Below are 22,721 nucleotides of genomic sequence, written 5' to 3' on the forward strand. Positions count from 1 at the left end.
CTTTTCATATAGGACAGACCATCACTTTGCCCACCTTCTTACCGCCTCCGCATCCTTCTAAAGAGTAAGAGAGGCACTGTCTGGATCCAAAACATGCACTTTCGTTCTATCTGGATCGCACAAAACGATTCCGGGTGGATGACCAGTTCTTTGTCGGTTATGTGGGCGTCAAGGAAGGTCAGGCCGTGCAAAAACATATAATCTCCCGATAGGTTGTTCTTTGCATAAAAATCTGCTATTCAAAAAAGGAGCCTCCAGTTGGGTTGCGTGCCCATTCCACCAGGGCGATGGCAGCCTCTACTGCTTTGGGACGTGGGGTCACCCTTTTTGACATCTGCCAGGTAGCTACATGGGCTTCACTGCAAACGTTTACCAAACACTACTGCCTGGACAGAAAAGTCCGGAGGAGCTGCTTCTTCGGCCGTTCAGTTCTCCAGGACTTTCTGTTGTGAACTTGGTTTGCAGACCCACTACTGGGGTTGGTATTGCTGGGGTATCTATTGTAAGGTGAGAAATCCATAACTGTCTCTTTCAGATGAACAAGTTACTTACCTTCGATAACGATATATCAGTAAGAGACCTAGATTAGTTATTGATTCCTCGCTGCCCCACCCATCCTCCCCGTTCTGCGAACTGACATCTAGGGTAAGAGACTCCCTTTCAGGGCCCTAGTTTTCGTGCACCACTGGTCAGTGTCTTGCTTGGTTCTGCGCTTCTGGCATGGAATGTCGTGTAAAGAACTGACGTCATTCCCGTGACCAAGATACCAGCTACGACGCGGAGTCGACCGACGCCACCTATCGACGCACAGAGGTACTGCTGAGGAAAAAATTATCCGGATCTAGTCTGACGCCTGGGGGAAATTCTAAGGTGAGGAATCCATAACTAATCTATGTCTCTTACATATATATCGTTACCGAAGGTAAGTAACTTGTTCGTCAGTGCAAATGATCATGCTGTGTTCTATTCACAGCAGTATTCACAAAGCGTACCTAAATTGTTTGACATCTGTTTGAAACTCGTAAATAACCACGTGATGCTCTTTGCTTTCTTGGTCGCCTTTTTTCTTTTTATTCAAGGTAAAATTTGATGCAGGTTATAGTATTTTCAAAAATGACCTTGCTTTTAAGTTTTCACTCCTTGTATGTAAACATTGTTGTTTTTCAGGCCTAAACAGCCCCTCTGTAAAGTTAAGAAAGTAAACCCGTACGTTGACAATTACATAGATATTGACAAATTTGGTCTCCAACATAAAGTTGCATATAGTAGACAGAGAATTGGGTGTAGTCTGTAAAGAATTGTTTGCAAATGCGTTGTCAAATAATTTACATGATTAGTAATGGAAAAAAAGACTACTTTTTGTGCAGTCTTTTATTCTTTTAAATTTATGAGGATCCCAAGGTTCAGTTTGAAGATTTAAACCAAACAACCCCAGTCCATTCTTTCTTTCATTCAATCTTGTTCTTAGGTCTGTAGTTCATGTAACCACAAAATTTCGTTTTAGGTTAAAAAGTGAGTTTATCGTTGATAAAAAATCTCCATGTAATGTTTCAATGATTTGAAATTTCAGTTGTGCCACCGAGTGTATTGACGTCTTTAAGTGTGTGCTCACTGTTGACTGAGATATTGATTCTTAATATTGAATTTATTTTCATTCAGTCTTACTTTGATTGAAATTCTATTTTGCCTATCTAAATCCAACCTTTAATAACACTGCAGTGGCTGCAACTCTGTTGTTAAAGTACATATATTGAAGCATCCAATGAGTCGAAGGAAATTCAGAGTCCTATGTAGAACAACTTGTGACACAGCAAACTGCATTTACAGTTTAAATTACTCTTGTGGTTAGCTTTACATACCCAAAATGGAAGGTAAAATCTACATTAATACAGTGTGCATCAAATATATCTGCATTAAAAATAAATATGCAGCTAAAGAGTTAATCAAGAAAGCAAAATGTATCAGATGTGGTTACGTATGATTTCCATCCAGATGGGAAACAATTACTGTACACTTAGCACACAGCACTTTTTGTAGTGAACCTTGAGTCAGTGAGTTTGCCCCGGGGATGCTCACAGGAATATTCTCATTTTCTCTACTCCTGCCCATTTTGAGGTTTCTACTCATTCAGCACAAGCCCTGGTTATTATCATCGGTTGTTGCTGTTTTGATGTCCGGTTGGGACCTAGAATTACTTTGGCTTTTCCTGAAGAAGGCACTTTTACATGCCGAAACGCGCGTAGAAAATGACACCGTTCTTCTGAAAATCACTCTTCAATTTCTTTTCAAGCCAAATTTTTTGTTGTATCATACATATTCTGTATTGATCCTTTTTGGATTAGTATGTGTCAAGATGATGAAATTATGTCATTGTGTTTGTTATAGGTAATCTGTATGTAATACATTTATGTACGCAAAGCTACATTTTTATTTAAAATTATTAAAATGATTGGCATTTTTATCTTTGCATGAGTACACTGATTCAATTCTTAGGTGTTATGTTAATTTAGATTTATGTATTTATATCCATTGCTGCCTAGGTATGTTGTTTTTTCATGAGCTAATTTCCCTGATCTAGGAGTACCTAAATATTTACAGGGGGCCCTTCTTGATACACTAGATTTAGATATTCCTGGTAGAGAGTATCGAGGTTCAACCAGGAAGCGCAAGCATCCATCATCAATATGCGTTTTACAGGGGAAACCCGATTTAGAGCAGCAGTAGAGGATTCCTTCCAACAAATAAGAAAGGACAGTGAACAAGCTAAAGCCTTGATGGCTCTGCAATTGAGGGGTTACTCCTTTTGTGAGAACCGCTGATAGTGGGATTCCAGCCGAATACACCATAGGCCATATACACACCACAGACCAGCACACAGAGCACAGTGGCAGTTCACCTTGATAAAGAGACGGCCTTCTGGGTCAAGGCCAGAGGGAAGGGACAGACCACCAAGAGGGTGGGGGTCCCACATGAAAATGACTTACAAATGGAAATCCCCTGCCTCATAACACCAGTAGCTGGCGGGACAGGAGGCTTCCTTCAGGAGTGGAGAGAATGACGCGGTTATTGCATAGAGCTACAATGCAAATAGCAGGATATGAAAACAAAAAGAAAACTTCCACACAAAAGGAACTAATTCCCTTGAAACAAGAGGAGAAACATCTTCTACTAAAGTGAAGAGGAGGTACCAAAGGAAGAAGACTATTCTCTGTATACTTCCTGAATCCGAAACCAGATTTGACTCGGAGCCTATCTTGGGCCTCAGATTTTTATAACCAGTTAATTAAGAACCAAAAGTTCAAGATGACCACTTGATGGTCATAGATCTGAGGAAGCCTCCTGCACAACCTGATGAACAGCAGGCACAGGACATACCTCAGGTTTGTTATAGAGAATGTACATTACCAATTCAGGCTCCTTCCCTTTGGACTAAAGTCGGTACCAAGAAGGTTTAAAAAATATTTTGTTGTAGTGGCAGCAAACTGGCTAGAAGGAAAGGGGATACATGTGTACCTCTACCTGGACGACTGGTTTGTAAAGACAAATTCACTGATGTGATGTTAAAAGAGCAAATGCTCCCAAATTTTTTTTCTCCCTAAATATAAGGAAATCATTCCCAGTTGGGGAAATACACTAAATTTGAAGGATGCCAAAGCACTCCAGATACAAAGAGGATTTTGGCACTGACATAACTCACCTTTACCAGAATAAACAATCTGACCGTGAGAACTGTGTTGAAACCTTTGGGCATGATTGCCTCTTGCATACCTCTAATTCCTCACGGCAGAACCCACATGAGAATAGTCAAACAAACCATACCACAAGTAGAAAAAGACCCTAAATATGCAAGACATCAGAAGGGCGTTACCTGGAAGAAACAAGAGTGTTCAGGGAAGGCAGCTAATTTTTCATTTCCTTTATACCAACAAACAAGGGTTGCAGAGTCAGGAAAGGGACCAATAGCCAGATGGAAAGTACAAACCATCCAGCAAGAGTGGCACTAAATGAGAAACAAAGAGAGGACTCCATTAGGAATACCTACGGTCCCTCACACCAGACTTCACCTGATACTAGTCCAAGAATGGTATCTTGTCATGTTGCATTGTGATGAGGTGTTATGTTCGGGCTGTGTGAAGAGGCAGGTCTTCAGTTTCTTGCAGAATTTAAGAACTGAGGAGGAGGCTCTGACGTGCTGGGGCAGGTTATTCTAGTCTTTAGGAGCAAGTTACAAGAAGGCACAACCACTGGATGTGGTTCTATGTAGAGGTTGTGTGTGTGTTTATTAGTCCAGCTGAGTGAAGGTTTGTTAAGGTTCCTGGGGTTTTTGAGACACATGGGACTTGTGTTGTGTAAATCTTTGTATGCCTGCGTGAGGCGTTTGAATAGTGGTTGTTTGTGGATTGGGGGCCAGTGGATCTCTTTGAGGTGTGCAGTGATGGGAGTATGGATGGGTGGTTGATGGTGAGCCGCGCCGCAGAGTTTTCTCTGGTCAGTTGAGCGTTGATTTCAGCATAGAGTGTGCTACTGTAGTCCAGCTTGCTTGTGATGAGGGCTTGGGTGATGGTTCTACGAGTGTTGGTGTAGAGCCATTTGAAGATCTTTTTTTAGCATCCTAAATGTGTGGAAGAAGGAGACGGACTGCGTTCACTTGGCTGGTCATGGTAAGTTGGTTGTTGATTACTATTCTGAAGTTCTCTGCATGGCGTGCTGGGAGAAGGGTATGTCCGAGTTCGACAGGCCACCAGACAGAGTCCTAGAGTGAGGTGTCTTTGCGGAAAATCACTGCTTCCGTCTTGTCTGTGTTGAGCTTGAGGTAGTTGCTTTTCATCCATTTGGTGACTTCGATCACTCAGATGGAGACATTTATCTGTGTGTAAGTCGTCTTGTCTGTCAGGGAGGTTATGAGCTGGGTACCCTGCCTTTGGTATGTCTCCCAGGCGATCTTCTGAAATCAGTTGGAGTCTCAGGGCTTTGTACCAACAAGACGGTGGTATCTTAGACTGATCGGTGAGCCCACTAGGTACCAGGGAGCCATACAAGACTGACTCTAGTGTCCAGATCTGCATGGAGTCCCTCTCTAGTCTTATGACTGGTTGGAAGGGTCCTCCAAATATCCAGTCATTTATTACAATTAGTTGTGAGGGCCAGTAGTTTAAACAAATGTTTCTGACCCAAAATCCTTCATCATATGGAGATAGACTAAATTTGACTAGTGAAATTCGAGGTTGGGAACCCAACCAGAGAAAATATGAGAGCATTGCATTAATATCTACAAAGGGAGTGTCTAATATTATGTAGGAAAAGTTTTGAAATATTTATAGAAACCTGAGGCGGGTTACCATCTTAAACAGGACAACACTGCCCATGAGCAGTCCCAGGCTATCAGATCTCGCTTGGTCTGCATCATTAGGGTGCTATATCAATGTTCCAACATAATTGTGGGTCTGTGGCCCATGCAAACAGTGTGTGGATACATAAAGGAGGTCCCTGGGACTCCTAGATATGATCTATATGAGAACTCTGATAGTTTTGTTTTGTTGTGATTGGGGTATATTGCGATCTACTTTGATAAGTCTGGAGACCGAAGGAATCTCAATATATTTGGAGCATTGCCAGCATTGAGGCACCAAACATTGTGGTTTCTGTTACTGGGTTACTCTGTCCACATTTAACTCTTTCATGAGTTGGTATTTTTCAAGCTTATTTTAACTTGCTCATTTAATTTGCCAGTATTCTCACTGGCAGGGGAGCCTGTCCTGGGGAATACGGGGTTGCTGGGCTTCAGTTTGGTCTTTTGTTGCCTCTTCGTTTTCCAGCAGGAGGTGTCTGCACTTCCTCGAGCTTGGCTACGTTCCCCCATGCTTGCCTATTTCAAAAGCCGGTCAGGGCGTCCGCGGCTATTGAATGCTACTGGAATCTGGAAGGCGCTCTTTCATTTCCTTGTAGGCTCTTCATCAGAGCCATATTGGGAGGTGCCTGGCTCCCGTTTTATCACGCGCCAGTACTGGGTTACATCTGACCCTTATTAGACAAGGTTAGGAGCTCAGGACATCTATCCACGTCACTCTGCTGTGTATTATTGAATACTAGATCACTAGTTAAACACAGCCATGGTTGGCAGAGTTTGAGTCCCATGCCCCTGACTTGCTGTTCTTAATAGAAACTTGGACTGATCTTACATCAGAACCGGACTTGAATAGTGCAATTTCTGAAGGCTATGATATAGTTAGTGGACAGACAAAATAAAATGGGAGGGAAGGATTGCAGTGGTATGCTTCAATTACTTTAAGTAGGGGTTAATCATGCTCCACAATTCGAAGGGGAATGTTAACCATCGAGCACAACAATAACATGCTTTGAATGGGGCATTGGTGTACTGGCCATAAAGACCGTTTCCTAGCATTGGTTCAAGCGTTTATTGAATCAAACATGGAATTCCCAGTTTATACGCTGCTAGGAGACTTCAATTTTCATTTAGACAATAGTAGTAATAGTGATACAGAGCACTTATTCGACAATCTGCTTTGTTTTGACCTCAAACAAATTGTCTCTCAAGTGACTCATGATGCCAGTCACATTTTGGATGGCATCTTTACAAATAATCCAGCAGTAAGCTTTGATGACCAAGTATTACCACTCATGTGGACAGATCATAGTGCAGTCTTCTTTAAAGTAACGGTACCAGAAAATGATTGTCACCACCCAAAATTCTCCAAACCAGTAAAGCATCGTCCCTACTGAAAAATTGATAAGGAGGAGTTTGAGGCCTTATTGAATGAGCATGCACCGGACTTAAATGAGGTAGATGTTGCCTTGATAAATTTCACGGACTGCGTATATAATGCAGCTATTAAACTAGCTCCCAAGAAAACTTAAACATAGAAAGCTCCCTCAGCTCCATGGTTTGCTCTAGAATTAGAAATGCATAAACAAAAATGCAGGGCTCAAGAGTGCAAGTGAAGGAATATAAAGATAATGAGAAATGAAAATATAAGGTTTTGCTTGATGAATATGAAACACTAATTTAAAATATCGAAATCACGATACTATACTAAAAAAACTAGTGCAGCCAAAAATTCCTCCAGTAAGCTTTTTAACACAGTGAGGACTCTATCCAAATGTAATAACTCACTGTCCTCTATGCCTACTAAACATGTTTGTACAGAGCTGGCTGAATTTCTTTAGGCCAAAGTCAATGATGAGTATAAAGAATTTTATGTAAATCACATAAATGAGCATCCTTCCCTTTGGAAGGATGGCAACAATGATGTACTTTGTCTGGAATATGTTTCCCCTCTCACAGAAGATAGTCAGTAGGCTATTAAAACCCACTAAATTGGATTCTTCTACTGACCCATGCCCCCTTATGTTTTACATATGGCTTCTAGCACTATTTCTATGCATCTGAATCCTCTTTTAAATAAAGTCTTAGTCTCAGAACACTACCCAATATAGTGGAAATGGCCACTCCTAAAGAAAGCTTCACTGAACCCGGGTGAAATTCAACATTACAGACCTATTTCTAGGCTCCCTCTTCCTGTGAAGATATTAGAAAAGGCAATTAATGAAGAACTTGGGGACTATCTGGACACACATGAGGTTCTTGATCCTTATCAACACAGTTGTAAACCCCAACATAGCACGGAGTCAGCGTTACTGATCGCCACAGAGGAGATCAGGCAATTGGTGGATCAGGGAGATATGGCTGCGCTGATGCTTAACCTCTCAGCCACATTTCATACGATGAACCACGCTACGCTTGTCAGACGGCTGGAGAGTGTCTGGATTAGAGGTGCAGCCCTGACCATCCTACTATCATTTTTGGCAAACAGAGAACAAAGAGTATCTTTTGGAGAATTTACATCTGATCCATTTTCGGAAACTAAAACGAGAAAGATGGGGAGGAAGACATTTCTCTATTTTTTAACTTGAAAGCTTTGGAATTCGATGCCATTGGAATTAAGAACGGAACAGAATCACTCCTCTTTCAGTGAGTCTTTAAAGACATGGCTGTTTAAAAGCCGCATGGCCTGTTAACATCTGTAATATATTTATATCTTGCTTCCAGTAGCCACTAGCGCCAAGACGCCCGACAGTCGCGCACTATATAAAATGTATTGCTTACTTATTTTCTGGAGATAGCCCAAGAGAGACATCTGCATATAATGAAACTCAATCCTCGTGACCTGATCAGTACTTGATGCCCCATAAGCCTGCATCCCATCAGATCCATTCTGCTAGTGGCTCAACACCGAGCGTAAAAAGAGGTGCAAGAGGGTACGTCTCTATCTAGTGCCTCTGTCAGAAACAGATGGATAGTGTTCCATTGATCCGCATATGTGCCTACCTGGCTTGATAAGTCTGGACACAAACTTCATGCATTCTAGGATCTGAAACCTAAAGTGCCGAAGAAGCCTACGGAACTGAAACGATCAGCACCGGAAGACCAACCTCCAGCAGAAGAGCTGTTCACACCAGACCCTGCTCAAAAGACTCTCATAAGGGTTCCTAAAACTGGTCAGTTGACCACTAGATGCAAACTGCTTTCCAACGAAAACTGTAACCAGAGCACTGACTCCTGAAAAGCAGTTGCAAATTACTAAGGTTACATAATGTCTGCATTAATTTTCACTGCTTATATTTATGCATCTATTCATCCAACTCTACTCTCCATAATGCAAAACCATGGAAAGTTGTGGATCTTAACCAAAGGGAATCCTGGCAGCTTTTTGCTGTGATATGTAGCTGAAGTGAGAAGAGGGCTTTAGGATGCAGCTTGATCTCAATGCAGACAGGGTACAAAGAAAAGGGATCAAGCAAGTGATAAAGGAATGTGGACAGATGTGTACCTACGAAGAAAAACGATGGCAAATTGTTGGCTTTTGTATTCTGCAACTATATACAGGATTTAAAAAATGACAGCCCCTTGGATTTTGTTTACAGTAATAAAACTGATGTGCTTTTTAGCTCCAAATCTTTGGAACCCTTTCAGTTCAAGGTAAATTTGGCTCAAAAAGTCATGCATCAAGCACTGAGAACATAATTTACACAAAAACACAAACCCAATAAAATACATAAATATAGCATTTTTCTTGTCATGAGAGATTTCCTCACTCGTGGTCTGGGAGCAGTACTAAAATATCATACAGAGACATTTACTTTATATTGTCTGACGTTTTACAGTAGTAAAAAGCCCAAACAAATCTACAGCTGGATAGTCTAACCCTAAGGGCCTAATTATAACTACGGCGGACTGATGGACCGCTGTAGCCACAGTGGCAGTGCAGGCACTGCCGGTCCAACAGCCCTATTACAAGTTGGGCGTTTGGACCGCTGCAACCGCAGAGATACGAGATCGCTGACGGTGGTGCAGCAGTGTTGAGACTGCAATATGCTTGGCGGTGACGCTGCGGCACCGCAAAGCATATTACGAGTTTCCTCTCCACCACAGTTTTTCATGGCGGTGAGCCTGCCATGAAAACTGTGGCGGAGAGGAAACAAAGGGGCCATGGGTTGCTTGCAGGAGGGTAAATGTTGTGCTCCCCTGTGTGCATAAAACCTATTCCCTGCACGTCATGGACTGCACCAGTCCATGACTTGCAGGGACTGCCTTTGATGCTCCCATTGCAGTGCCTTTTTCATAGGCCCTGCCGTGGGCTGCCAAAGAACCACCCGCCAGAGACTAAAAAAAGTCGTAATCTGGCGGGCGGAGTCAGTAAGGCTTTGGCTGTAGCGTGGCGGCCCTGCTCCAAGACAGCCAAAGTAGTAATTAGGCCCTGAGTATGTTTGATCACTATTGGTTAAAAAATACAACTTCTCTGACTTTTTTTTAATTCTTCATGAATTGCAGTAATCAACAGTCTTCAGCATTTTACGCAGGTGACTAGTCCTGTGTCTCACTCTAATCAAATGTCAGTAATTTCACTCACTGATCTGATTAATGTTTTATTTTAAATTTCTTGACCAGCTTTCACTCTTTATTGGTATATCTTTGTTAGAAGTATTTTAGTCCTAATCATGAATTGATGCAATTGAATTTGTATTCTATGCATCAATCTACTTTGCATCAGTCTTTTGAGGGAAAAAACAATGTGTTTGCATCCAACAGAAATACTAAACTTCCCCTTATCTTGTAGTGCTTGGCTATCTGGCTATGAAGACCCGGTGATAGACCGCATTAATGCTAGAATACAGGATATCACTGGACTTGATGTGTCTACAGCAGAGGAGCTGCAGGTACGTTAAATAATAGAATGACCCCCCCACCACCAGTATTTCCTATGTCTTTCCACTGCTTGCTTTTTCAGGTGCTATTTTTTCTATTTGCTTGACAATTCTACAAGAGTGCATGTGTTTATCTGCTGTCTCCCATATGTGCTTCTCTCATCCCTCCATTGTGCTCTGTGTTCCTCTTGCCCGTGGGCTTTCTCGCCGCCAACTTCACATTGATCTTTCACCTGTTTGGTTTCCCTCCCAATGACCCATGTTGCAGCTTGCGCCCCCATGTGACCTCGGCCTTTATCCCTTGTGTTGCTTCTGCTCTATGCCCCCTATGGTGCTTCCCCCTTACTGCTTTTTAAAGCCCTCCTGCTACCCTGTGTTTCTTCCTCCATCACCAGTGTTGCCTGTCTCACAATGTTTTGCTTCCCCTCCAGCATTTTTCTTTAATTATTTAGCCAATGCGGTCCAGTATTGGGGATGCTGTGGCACATTGCTAAAACCACTGTCAAAACAAATGGGTACACAAAGCGAGACCCATTGGCTTTGCCAATGCTTGGTTTATTTTCTTATTGAGGTCTTCAGATTTGTCTTATTGGACTGGTTGACCCACAAACATAATCTAACAATTTTTATCCCCCGATGCTAAAAAAAACTCTGGTTCCTACCAGGAATCTTACGCAGGGCATATTTTTAAATTGTGTAGCAAGGATGTGGGGCATGTTATTTTGTAAACTTAAGAGAAGAAAGGTAGCCCAAAGAAATAAGGCCCCAGCTTTCACAAAACATCTGCTACAGTCTGACATTTCATGCAGGTGGTAAATAGCCGATCGTATCCCTCCTTGTGTGCTGAAGGCAGAGGTCTGTACAAGGCTTCTGGATAGCATACAGTGAAGGAAATTTAGAAGTCTGCATTTTGGTAATGCAAAGTAGCAGAAAGTGAGGGATTTTGGTTGAGAAGGAAAGCTGGAGGGAGAGCAAACATCTGGTCCAGTTAGAAACTTACACAGAAGCAAGGGTTCGAGTGGCAGGAAAGGAGGTGGCTTACACATTAGTTGACTTTCTCTGACACCACAAGACCTTTAAGAGGGATAGTGGTAGTGGTTACATTCGTAGGTTTGAGAAAGTGTGGATTGCTACCTTCTGTTTCATTACTCTTGTGGAATCTCTGGTAACAACAACTGTCCACTGTTTAGGTGAAGGACTATAGATAGTTACTGCATTTTAAGGCCCGACTTCCTTTGAGGGAAAATATGCATTGCACTAGTTTGGAAGCCTCTTCTGTTGGTTCCCATCTTAGTGCTCTAACCCAGTCTGCACCCCTTTGGTCTTCTACCTTGATTTTGCCACATTCATACATTTCCTGTTTGTGTAACTTCGGCAACTCTTTCGGTTTCTGAATTTTGTCCCCAATATTTCTCCTTAAGAGCATCTTCTCTTTCAACTTCGAGTATGCCTATTCCATACTTCATCAGCAGTGGCACCCTTTCAGTGCCTCTTCAGCCTGCTAAATGTGGTGCCTGTCTCTTAGTTCTGTTTACAGACTAGGGACAACTATTTAAGAGTTATGGTACCACAATAGTAAAATGTATATGGCCATCAGTGCCTAAAGTAATGATTAAATCAGTATCCTCAAACGTTCAAAATAAATGCAGCAAGAGTCCCTCAGACAATGTATAGGATCAAAAAAGAAGATGCATTCAAGTTTGTTTAAAATGTTTTCATAAATATATCTATATTTTATTTTTAACGTTTGAAGATATTAACGTAAACCTAGCATTTGACACTAAATTGGTCTAACAAAACTCAAATAAGTATTGCAAAATTGTTAGTAAATTACTTATTGGATTCTCTTCTGTTTAACTTTGTATTTTCGGCCAGATCCCTGGTGGGATACATGCTTGCCCTACCTGTATTTCTCCTATGACTTTCCTCTGCAGACTTGTGGATAATGACTGGTAATTTCTTTAGAAGTATGCTTTGGTACTCCTTTAAGTGCCTCAAACACAACCACTGACAATTAAGTCCGTTTTGTGTGTGGAATTTCTGTTTAAAATACCTGTTGTATTTAACCATACACACACACACCGAATCAGGAACAACACAAAGGCCCAGATCACAATGGAGCGACACTTTGCAGGGGCAAATTACACATCTGCCAATTTGCGAGTGTGGTATATTTGCAAATGAGTATCTGCACTGGAATGGGAGAATATCATGAAAACAGCGTATATTATTCCCTGTTTCTGTGCGGTTAAAGAGGTCATTTGTGCTGTTTGCTCTCAAGATTTGTGTAAGGCTTCCCCCGTCCCAGATTGTGGGAGAAAACAACTGTGTTTTACTCATCAAGCATAATCCAGTTTTGTAGATTCCTCACTTGTAGAATTATGCCAGGCGTCAAACTGGATCTGGTAACTTCAAGCTCTCACGTTCTAGTAGGGGTCACTGGCTGTGTACAGACGCAGTAAGTGGTTATATGACATCATGGAGGTCATAAAAGGCTTACCACAGCTCAACGTCATCAGTTCCCTTTTTTCCACGCCTTTGAATCAGATCTGAAGCTCTCTCTCTTCTGAGAGTCGTGAGTTTTTCCCTCAAAAAAATCCTAATTACTGCAGGTAGATAGAATATTCACCAGAAAGATTGTTACCGCTGGCAATGAAATTTTTCTTTTGGCACAATAGTGAGGATCAGTTCTGTTTCCATGGCACACTCTTTGTCTTGTAGCCTGACAACTGTTAGTCCTTTGATAGGCTTGATTTTTCCACAGTGCTCAGTCAACTGTGAACTATTCTCAAAAAAAGCCTCTAAGTGTCAAATATATTCTCCAATGTTATGAGTATATTTTAGCAGGACTATATATACCAACAAGGGAGAACTGTTGTCTCAGTTATTTTTCTTTTTACCCTAAAACAATGAAAGTGCTGCCATTTCGTGTTTGCAGCAGAAGTATTTGAAAGATAGCTTGTCTGTCCCCTACCAAAATCAAACCTACTGTAGAAAGCAAAGCGCCTGAGGGTCTCTCTATTTAACATCCAATGGTTGTGCGGAAGTTAATAAGCAAGACTGATACACACAGTTCTAAGGAGTAGAATTTTAGTTCTTTAGGTAGGTGGATTTCATAAAAGCAAGAAAGTAAAGACAGTTATCATAGTGTTATTTCATGCAACCTAAACTGTGTATACTTATGCATGTTTTTGTAACAACACATTTCTGCCACACATAGTTTATAGAATGCACACTGTCTCATTGCTTAAATGTCCATCCTTGTCCCAAAATAAGAATTCATAAAGTCTCTTTAAGTGCGCTGAAAAAGTTTTCTATTTTGTTAAACAAGTTCATATAATGAGCAGGAACACTTTGCTATTTAAAATGGCCATAACTACTTCATAGAAGCAACACTCTGCAAGATATTCTACAACATTTGGAGAAATAAAGAGCATGGGAAAGAAAGGTTAGGCTGTCTAAATGAGAGATCGGTCCCTGGAAGTCCAAACGTCCTGTTCCCTCCCCCACACACACTGCTTGCTGGGGGAGCAAAGGTTCACTTTAGCCAAAGTTGTAAAGTAGAGTTACATGCATAAGCCCACAGCCTTCTAGTATTCCTCCTCCTGCTTAGAAAGTCCAGGAGTACTGTAGTTAGAGAATATGTCTATCCTACCATTAGGGACCATTCAAAGGTGTGCAGAATACCAAAGTGAAGTTGTGTTCATGGTGTGGACTTATTTCTTCATAATCTGGAGGTCACCCAGTCTCCTTTCCATTGCACAACTCACATTGGGAAACTAAGGTATTACTGATGGCAAAAACAATACCTGTGCCCAGGGTCCTTCTGGTGCAAGTCTGAGCACTTCTTGAATATCCATAGGTGTAACGGTCTTGTCACTCAGAACATCAATTTGCAAAAAGCAAAGCAGTTGTCCCTCAAAATCGTCCCGCTCTTGCAAACATGAGATCCTAGTAATCTTTTCTGTTTGTTCCCTTATCATATTCTGAAAGTATTCAACCTGTTCTAGATGCACCATGCAGCCTTGAAATATCTCATGATCAGTAACCTGTCTTTAAGAACCTGCATTTATTTCTTTGTTTCTGGACTGTATTTCTTTAAGACAGTCCTAATTCTTGAGACCTTGCAATTAGTATTGTTTGTGGTAGCTGGCAGTTCCTTTAGTAGAACAGTGTGTTCTCACCATAAGTTAGGATGCCACGCGTGGGTCTCTTCCTCCAAGCTTCTGTGTGACAAGTGAACTATAGTCTGGTGCAGTTAGAAATAGTCCTTTATAGCCTTTGCCTTCTTTGGTGTGTCACTGGAGAGTGTGGTGCTCTAGATAATCACATTGGTATCCTCAGAGAGCCTGCTAACAGTAGTATTCTGTGCAGGCAACTTGGGGGTCTTACAAAATTTTGAATCCTCTGGTATTGGCTTTCTTCATTATTCAGATGGGTGAATGGCTGAAACACCTGTCCGACGACTGCAACCTGGTCTGCATGCTTGGCTGCCCTCTGAGTTGTCATTGTAGCCACACTGAGCTGTCGGTGGAAGTAGGCGCAAAGTGTACTGACTTAACCATGTTGTAGTTTTTATTTTGCGTGACCCTTCCTCATCATCTAGAATATGTAGGCTGAGAACCAGCAGCTGCTTATTTGTGCACCTCACCTGATCACAGAAGTAGGAACTTGGAGCGCCATCTTGCATCTATCAGCGGCTGAATGGGAATTGTAGAGAATTCAGAATAGCAGAGGAGTTAGGCATACCATGATCTTGCAATCTAGTCCACATGTGCATGGTGGGTGTCAACTCAACAGATTCCTGTCTTCGACTGCCTCGTTTTTGTTTCTTCCGTAATCCAGAAAAAAGTAAACTGATTTACTTTATAACAATGCCACACCAAGGTTTAAGTAGGATGCTATCATTTTGCTTTGTTGTGTAGTTCAGAGCAGAATGCTTAGACTTTGCATTTTAAATTTGAAGGCTGGGTTTAAATTTGGGGCAATATAGGTAACCCTTCTCCCACACCTTTTACAATTATGTCCCTTGAAAGTATCCGCATAAAGTCTGGTTTGGAGTTATGGGTTTACTGCTCTGTGGACGTTGAAGGTGATTGTTAATAACTTGATGAGATCAAATATGAGGGGGAAGTAAGTTGAAGGCACGTAAATGAATTAAATTGGACCACTTGAAGACCAAATAAATAGTTGGTTTGTTTATCATCTTCATAGTAGGACTCATCCTGCATTTGTTCACTGATTGTCAAAGTATTTTGATTCGGTGAAAATATACAGAATTCTCGTTTTACCCAAATAATTCTTAGTTGTTGTGCTTCACTGGATGTTTTGCTTTTCATGTCACTGTAGGTTGCCAACTATGGTGTCGGAGGCCAATACGAGCCTCATTTCGATTTTGGAAGGGTAAGTCCAATTGCATTTACTTCTTTATGTTTCCCATGCCCTTTTTTTTTCTCTTTCCAGGTGGCAAATTATGGCATGGGAGGACAGTATGAGCCTCACTATGACTTTGCACGGGCAAGTAAATTTGAGAGGCAAAACAACCTCTCAGTATAGCCGTATTGTATGTCCCACTTAATTTTGAAAAATCCGAAGTCGCTTGCGTGTTCTAATAAGACTATGGATTTTGTTCAATAAAACACCAGCTGATTTAAATATATAAAACACTATTTGTATTGTTTCGACATCTGGAAAAAAATAATAATAATTGATTGGAATGGTGACTTGAACATTTTGAAAATTGAACAAAATCGTTAATTGTATGTGGTCATTATTGCCTGACATCCATTTAGATAACTTCTTGACGATCCACGTAAATCGGTAGATGAAGTTATGGTTACAGCTGGTTGTTTACTGGGCCTTTGATGTGCATGTACTCATTGTTTAGACTGTCATATGCTATGTTTTCAGTGTTGTAATGTCCTATTACTCAAAGCCCATTTTGTTTATTACTGTTTGACGAAGTCCGCAAAATAATATATCCCAGCAATATTGATTTTCTGTCAAATATAAATACATCATATACCTCTGACATTAACAAAGTACCGTAGACTAATTTTAATGGAAAATTAAGATGATCAGTAATTACAGTAGCTTTAAGTCCATCTCTGTGCAAAACAAATACTTGTACATCCTGGCTCTTTTGTTTGAGAAGTATATTAACATTGCTTTGTATGCTGCGTCAGTATATCACACCCCTAGATAAATGTTACCTTTTCTTAACACCAAGCAAGACTGATTGTAAGTAGGGAAGCATTGGAGTTGTCTGTTAAAGGAAAGGAGAGCAATCATATTTTAGTAATGGCTGTGAAAGCAAGTTTCCTTTACCTCATCCATTCCCCTCTTTGCTGATAAGGTATTTTATTTGGCTTTGATTAAAAGACTGAGGGTGAGAATCCGTTTGCTTGAATCGAATGACAGAGGAAAGCATGAACAATCTGACTGGTCTTTATCCCTTGTCTTGTGCAAGTGTGGAATCGGTTCCAGTAAGTTGTTGAACTCGTCCATCAGTCATTATAAATTTGTTGCCTTCTCCTACAGATTCAAGAGGACTCTATAGACTTGTACACAGGATGACTGCATTGTTTGGTGCCCAATAGAAATCACCTCACACAGACCATAGCAATTCAAAAATTCTCTTGTTCCGCACCTGAGATTTCCAGTGCTCAGGATAGGTCATGTGGGTTTCACATAGAAAAGTCCCTTATTTCTGCAGCTAGTCAAACTTTAATCCATTCTTATGAGGTATAAGTATTCATACATTAAAATGAAGTTTTACTCCACATATCCTGAAGGCGAGTTATTTTCATCATGTAAGTGGGCTAGAGTGCTGAATTGCCAAGCCTATTGCAGTACAAACCCGGTTAACTAAAAATGAAAACTAAGACGTTCCTGCATTCTACAGTCTTGTTGGGGCAGCGACTTAAAGCCCCAGACTCCCCCGCCCCGCATGACCTCGCCAGTGCGCCCGAAGGCCCTTAAAGCATCGTAGCGGCTCCCACAGCGCGGGAAGCTGTTCCTGCATTCTACAGTCTTGTTGGGGCAAGGACTTCAAGCCCCAGAGGCCCCAGCCCCGTGTGACCTCGCCAGGGTGCCTGGAGACGCTTAAAGCATCGTCAGCCCAGAGCCTGTTGGCAATACAAAAGTGAGAGATCCATAAACAGTCTGTTTATGCAAAGGGGCTATTGACCCTGGTCCTGTCAAAATTGGGAAATCTAAGCAAACAAGCAGAACGGGAGAAAAAGAAAGAAGCTAATGACAGGACATCTGATATTGGCAGGAACCTGGATGACCCGTATATAAATGCACAAGTGTCTATGGATTACCTATTATGGGTAATTAACCTGGTGGTGGACTTGCAAGTCCAGTTTAGATCTATTGTAAAAGAAGGGCTTAGTTCTCTAGTAGCACGAGTCGATAAACTGGCAGAATCATTTGAATCCTAGGTGGGTAGGCCAAGCCCAACCTTAGGGAAAGGAACAGATGTTAGTTGTCAGGCTGATGTTGACACCCAAACACCTGAAATTAGATTAGAACCCCCATCTGTCCAAAATCCTATCTCTACCTCTGACCCCAATAGGGCTTTCAGTGAGCCCAGGAGTAGAGATACGGCACAGCCTAGTAAATGAATCAAGGAAAATAATATGAAGCAGCATGGGCGTTTGCATGGAGGGGAGTGGGTTGGAAATTAGTCTAGCAATGGGGATAGGGAAGAGATTAGCAACCTGCCTTCCGTTAACCAAACCGCTGCCTCCTCTCCGTATGTTATCGTTTTACTAGGTGTACCTGAGCTCAAGTAAGGGCAGAGGGAAAACTTATATTGAATTGAAGAACAAATTCATGTTTTGGTTGGCAAGACGGAGGCAATTTTCCTATGAGAATGCTGGAGAGAGTCTTCTGACTCGTAGCGTCAGGTGGGTGGGAAACAGATCTAAAGATGTGCATGGGGATTGCATAGTGATTAATTTAAAAAACCCAATGATTGTTCAAAACCTTTGATGTTTAAATCACTATAGCCAAGATGAGGGAATTAGGTCCTTACCGCTAGGGTATTTTTTATATTCCAAACCAATTACTGACAACCAGCGCACAAATGAGCCACAGGCCGGGGATGTGGAAGCAAAATCACCAGCACTCAAGACAATGATACCATCCCCCCCCCCCCTCCCCCCTAAACCTCTACTATTAAATATACTCACAGTTAGTAGACATGGAGTTTTAGAAGAGGGTTATTGACTTACTGTAATGCAGTACACCGAACATGCAACTAAATGTCAGGAGAAAATTAGGGAGATGGCCACTTTAAATGGGGCATTTTACTTCCCAAGCATTAAGCTTGGGCCAGGGGTAGGTGGGGATAGGCAGGCTGGTTATGCAAGCCTAACTGCTGTGGGGGTTGTCGTCCGATGACACGTCTGTAAGCCCAACCACAGGGTTGAATTAACTGTGTCCCAGGCCAAAGCTCACATATTCTTAACTGACTCCAACCCTCTAGTGCTTGCAGCTGATAGTATCAAGGTTTCCAATAGAGCCCCAGCGATTTGACCAAATGAGCAATAGAGAACAGACCGGCCATCCAACGCTAACTCTAGGTCACCTATGCCAGGTAATGGTAGAGATTCAATAAAGATAAGGGTCTTGTCCTGGAATGTTGTGGTCCTTAGAAATAAATTGGATAATCTTGACTGGGGGACTTTTGTGGACCAATATGTTATTTTCATGTTCCAAGAAACCTGGGATAGGGAGGATGTCCAGCGGTAGGTTTTGCATCTTTTAGCATAGTTTCAACCACCAATGGTAAGTGTAGACACTCAGGCGGCCTTTGTATATGGGTCGGTTCCCATTTGGGCTGTTTAATTAAGCAGCAGGAGCTTTCTTCTAATGACATCCAGTGCATTCTTCTGACATTTACTTCTAACGTCAGAATTGTTCTGGTTAATGTCTACTCCAGACCTGTCAGCAACAGCCTTGAATCACCAACCTTTGACCACCTGGCCGCCTTTACATCTACTATGCTCAATAACTATTGGATGGTTATTGGTGGTGACTTTAATTGCTAGTTTGAGCCCCTGAATAATTTTAATGAAGGAATGTCAAGTGAGGAAGATCTGTACTGGGCTGTTCCGGAGGCAAGCATACCACCTACCAGGGCCTGGACATCGCTCGTGCTCCAGATTAAATCCTTCACCCTCAACCACTCTTTAAGGGCATATAACGGCCAAACTAAATCAGATACACCAGGGAAACATACTTTTAATCGACCAGGTCACTCCTCTATTATAGACTACATCTTGGTTGATATCAGGATGTGGCACCGGGTGGTGGACTTTGTTGTCTCCACCCGACACGACAGTGATCATAACGCACTGATTGTGGAGGTAGAACTGCCGATTAGTAAAGGATTTTCTGGTTCCAATATACCGCCAGATGATAGACTAGTACTGACCACCAACAGAAAAAGAGTCCAGTGGGCAATTATACAGCAATCTAGTGTAAGGATGGCTTCCCTGTATGGTTCAGTTATTCCATGCTTAGTGACAGCGGAACAATCTATTTCTACGGATGGCACCCTAATCTCCCTTGCGCACGTCAGAAACCCATGAGCTGCTGGAATCTATCTGGCTGACATATTTTTTCCACCGTTACAATTAAGTGGGCATAAAAAGGCCAAACACCCCTAGTTTAAGGGCAGTTGTTGGTGGGTGAAGTCAGCTATGATAGAGGCAATCAAATCTAAGGATAGACCCCTAATTAGAGTAAAAGGGCGCTATATAGAGCTGGCATCATTGAAGAAAAAAAGTGTGGGAGATGGATAAGTGGGATTCCCAGAAGCAGGCTGTGGCTGATCACAATATGAAGGCTTTCTGGTGTATGGTTAACATCAGTAGTAGGGAAGGAGGCCATTGAAAAAAACATTGCAGCCGATAAGTGGAAAGCACATTTTGGGCCTCTATACCAAAGGCTGGAGGATGAGGGTGAAAAATCAGCAAAATATATTGTTCCCCTGTAGAATATGTGGTTTGAGGTCCCCCAGATAAAACTCTTAGAGATAAGTAGTGCCCTAAGTAAAATTGCCACCTCCAAAGCGCCAGGTCTTGACAAGATTACAGGGGAACTCTTCCGTGCTGAGCAAACCATCTGGGCCCCTTATCTGTGGATCCTGTTTAATGCCATACTGCAGTTCATGGCTATTCCATCAATGTGGCCTGGCGCGTAAATCCTGCCAGTCCGTCAAAAGGGTTCACCGCTTCTCCCCTCCAACTGTAGTCTCATAAGCCTTCTAGATTTTAGCCAGAATTTTTTTGCCAGGGTATTGCTGGTTCATCTCCAATCGTGGATGGACGAATATAAAATATTTAGCCCGTTTCAAGCTGGTTTTAGAAAAACACGTCTACTGTAGACCAAATATTAACACTCCAACTCTTGTACTGGAAAACAGTGACCATAGAGGGTGGTATCCTCTATTTGATCTTTGTGGATTTAAAATCCGCGTTTGATCTAGTACCAAGAGATAAACTGTGGGCTGTTCTAAGTGATCTAGGGGTGCCACTAAATCTTTGTCAAATGCTTAGGCATTGACACAAAGGTATCTGAAAGAGACAATTCGTTATGGATTCCTTACCTTAGAATTATCCCCAGGTGCCAGACTGGATCTGGAGAATTTTTTTCGTAGCAGTACCCCTGCGCTTATGTAGGTGGTGTCGCGCGACTCCGTAATTGGCGTTGTGATCGCCGGAATGACGTCGCGGTAGCTACTTAGATGCTGCCCTCGCGCGCTGACGTCCATTCTTTCTTTTTTCGCGCCAGGCAGCGCAGATCCGGAGAGAGCGCTACCTCTAGTCACTTTTTGAGTACTATTTTTCTACTTTTGTCAACTTCTTTTCGAGTCGTTCAACTCCTGGTGCACCAGGGATTTCCATCCTTGAACCTCAGACTGCCGGCGCATGAACCCGAAGTCTTTGCGGGAGCGATCCCGAAAGCTGCTCCGTGCCGCTCGAGGTCCCGGTCGAGAGAGAGGTCGCTGGACCGGTCGCAGAGCCATCACCACCACTCCTCGTCGAAATCTTCATCTTCGGGTAAGTCGGAGCACAAAAAGAAGGCAAAGAAGCATTGTCGCTCTTAACGTTCTCCCCGTCTGTCGGCTGACGTGATGTGGGATGCGGACAGTAGCCGTCCGGCTCTGCCCTCGGAACCTATTGGGTAGACTCCAAGCCTCACTCCCTTCCCAGGAGCCGGGGCGACCCCTGCCGAACTTCTTATTTTTTTTATGAAGCCCTCCACTCTATTTTTGGGTAGCCCGACTCCGCCGGCGTACCTTCGGGCCCTGTGGACTCAGCTGGGGACGCTAGGCCTTCGATGCCAGCAGCTTTGGTCCCGGCACCGCAGGGCTCCCAGGGATCCAGGCCTGGATCTAGATCCGAATTCGCGCCGGTCGACCTTACAACACCTCCGGTGCCTAATCCACTGATGACACCTCCACCCCCTCTGACGCCGGTTGTGTCCCCAGACGGCGTCGACCCCAGCCGCCATCCTGACCTGGACACAGGGCCGGATGATGCCTAATCCGGTGCTGAGTGGTACTTTTGTGCCAGTGTTCTATCCCGGCGTTCCTAATTGCCCTGAGTGGTAGCCGGAAGAGGATGAGAAGGACTGTGAGGGGTCTGGTGACCCTCTAGCTGACCAGTTGAGTGAACCGGACTAAAGGGAGGAGTTGGGTGATGCCAGTGGTCTGAATACTTCACCAGACCCTGGTATGCTGTCTCCCTCTACGTGACTACGGAGGAGGGAGCCTCATATGCAGTGGTGTTTCGTAGGGTGGCTGAGGCCTTGAACCTTGAGCTTCCTACGGTGATGGTCAGGACTAACCTCCTGACCGAGGTGCTTCAACCGGCAGCAGCCTCTTCGGTGCTCCTGTTGCTTCTCAATGAGACCCTTACTGACATCCTTCTGGGCAACTGGTCCAAGCCCAGCACAGGGGCTACTGTGGATAGGATGTTTGCCCAACACTAATGCCTGGCCCCGGGTGACCCACTTTTCCTCTCCCATCACTCTACCCCTGAGAGCTTGGTGGTCCAAGCCTCTACTTGTAATGGCGCATTCCCGACTGCTCTCCCAGATAGGGAATCCAAAAAGCTGGATCATCTTGGGAAGAAGTTTTGTTCCGCCAGCTTGAGACTGCGGTTGGTGAACACCGCATGTCTTTTGGGCCGTTATTCCAACTCTGTGTGGGATACGGTTGTGCACGTGCTGCCAGTGTCTGGAGGAGGCCCGGGCTACTCTCTCCCGTGCAGTCACTAAGGGCAGAGATGTAGCGAAGTTCTCCATTAGGTGTGGGCTGGACCCTGCCTAGGCAGAACGATTTCAACGTCGGTCGCCCTACGACGCTAGGCCTGGCTGAGATCCACTGGCTTTTTGGGTGATGTCCAATCGACTCTTCTGGCATGCCCTTTGATGGCCGTCGCTTGTTTGGCGACAAACCGGACAACACGCTCAAGCGC

General features: G+C 43.1%; 1 protein-coding gene across 6 annotated transcripts in view; it reads left to right on the top strand.

The window, feature by feature from the left end:
- P4HA1 (prolyl 4-hydroxylase subunit alpha 1) overlaps window positions 1–22,721 on the top strand; it is a 346,224-nt gene that overhangs the window by 226,202 nt on the left and 97,301 nt on the right. For 3 of the 6 annotated variants that reach the window (XM_085603803.1, XM_085603809.1, XM_085603804.1), the window contains exons 10-11: window positions 10,137–10,236; window positions 15,574–15,627. In XM_085603803.1, coding sequence (XP_085459929.1) covers window positions 10,137–10,236; window positions 15,574–15,627 — 154 coding nt within the window. Of the gene's footprint in view, window positions 1–10,136; window positions 10,237–15,573; window positions 15,628–15,687; window positions 15,811–22,721 lie in introns of those variants that run through there. The other 3 variants (XM_085603810.1, XM_085603813.1, XM_085603814.1) reach the window with 2 other exon arrangements.

Source organism: Triturus cristatus, chromosome 1_2 (genome assembly GCF_964204655.1).
Source record: "Triturus cristatus chromosome 1_2, aTriCri1.1, whole genome shotgun sequence".
NCBI lineage: Eukaryota > Metazoa > Chordata > Amphibia > Caudata > Salamandridae > Triturus > Triturus cristatus.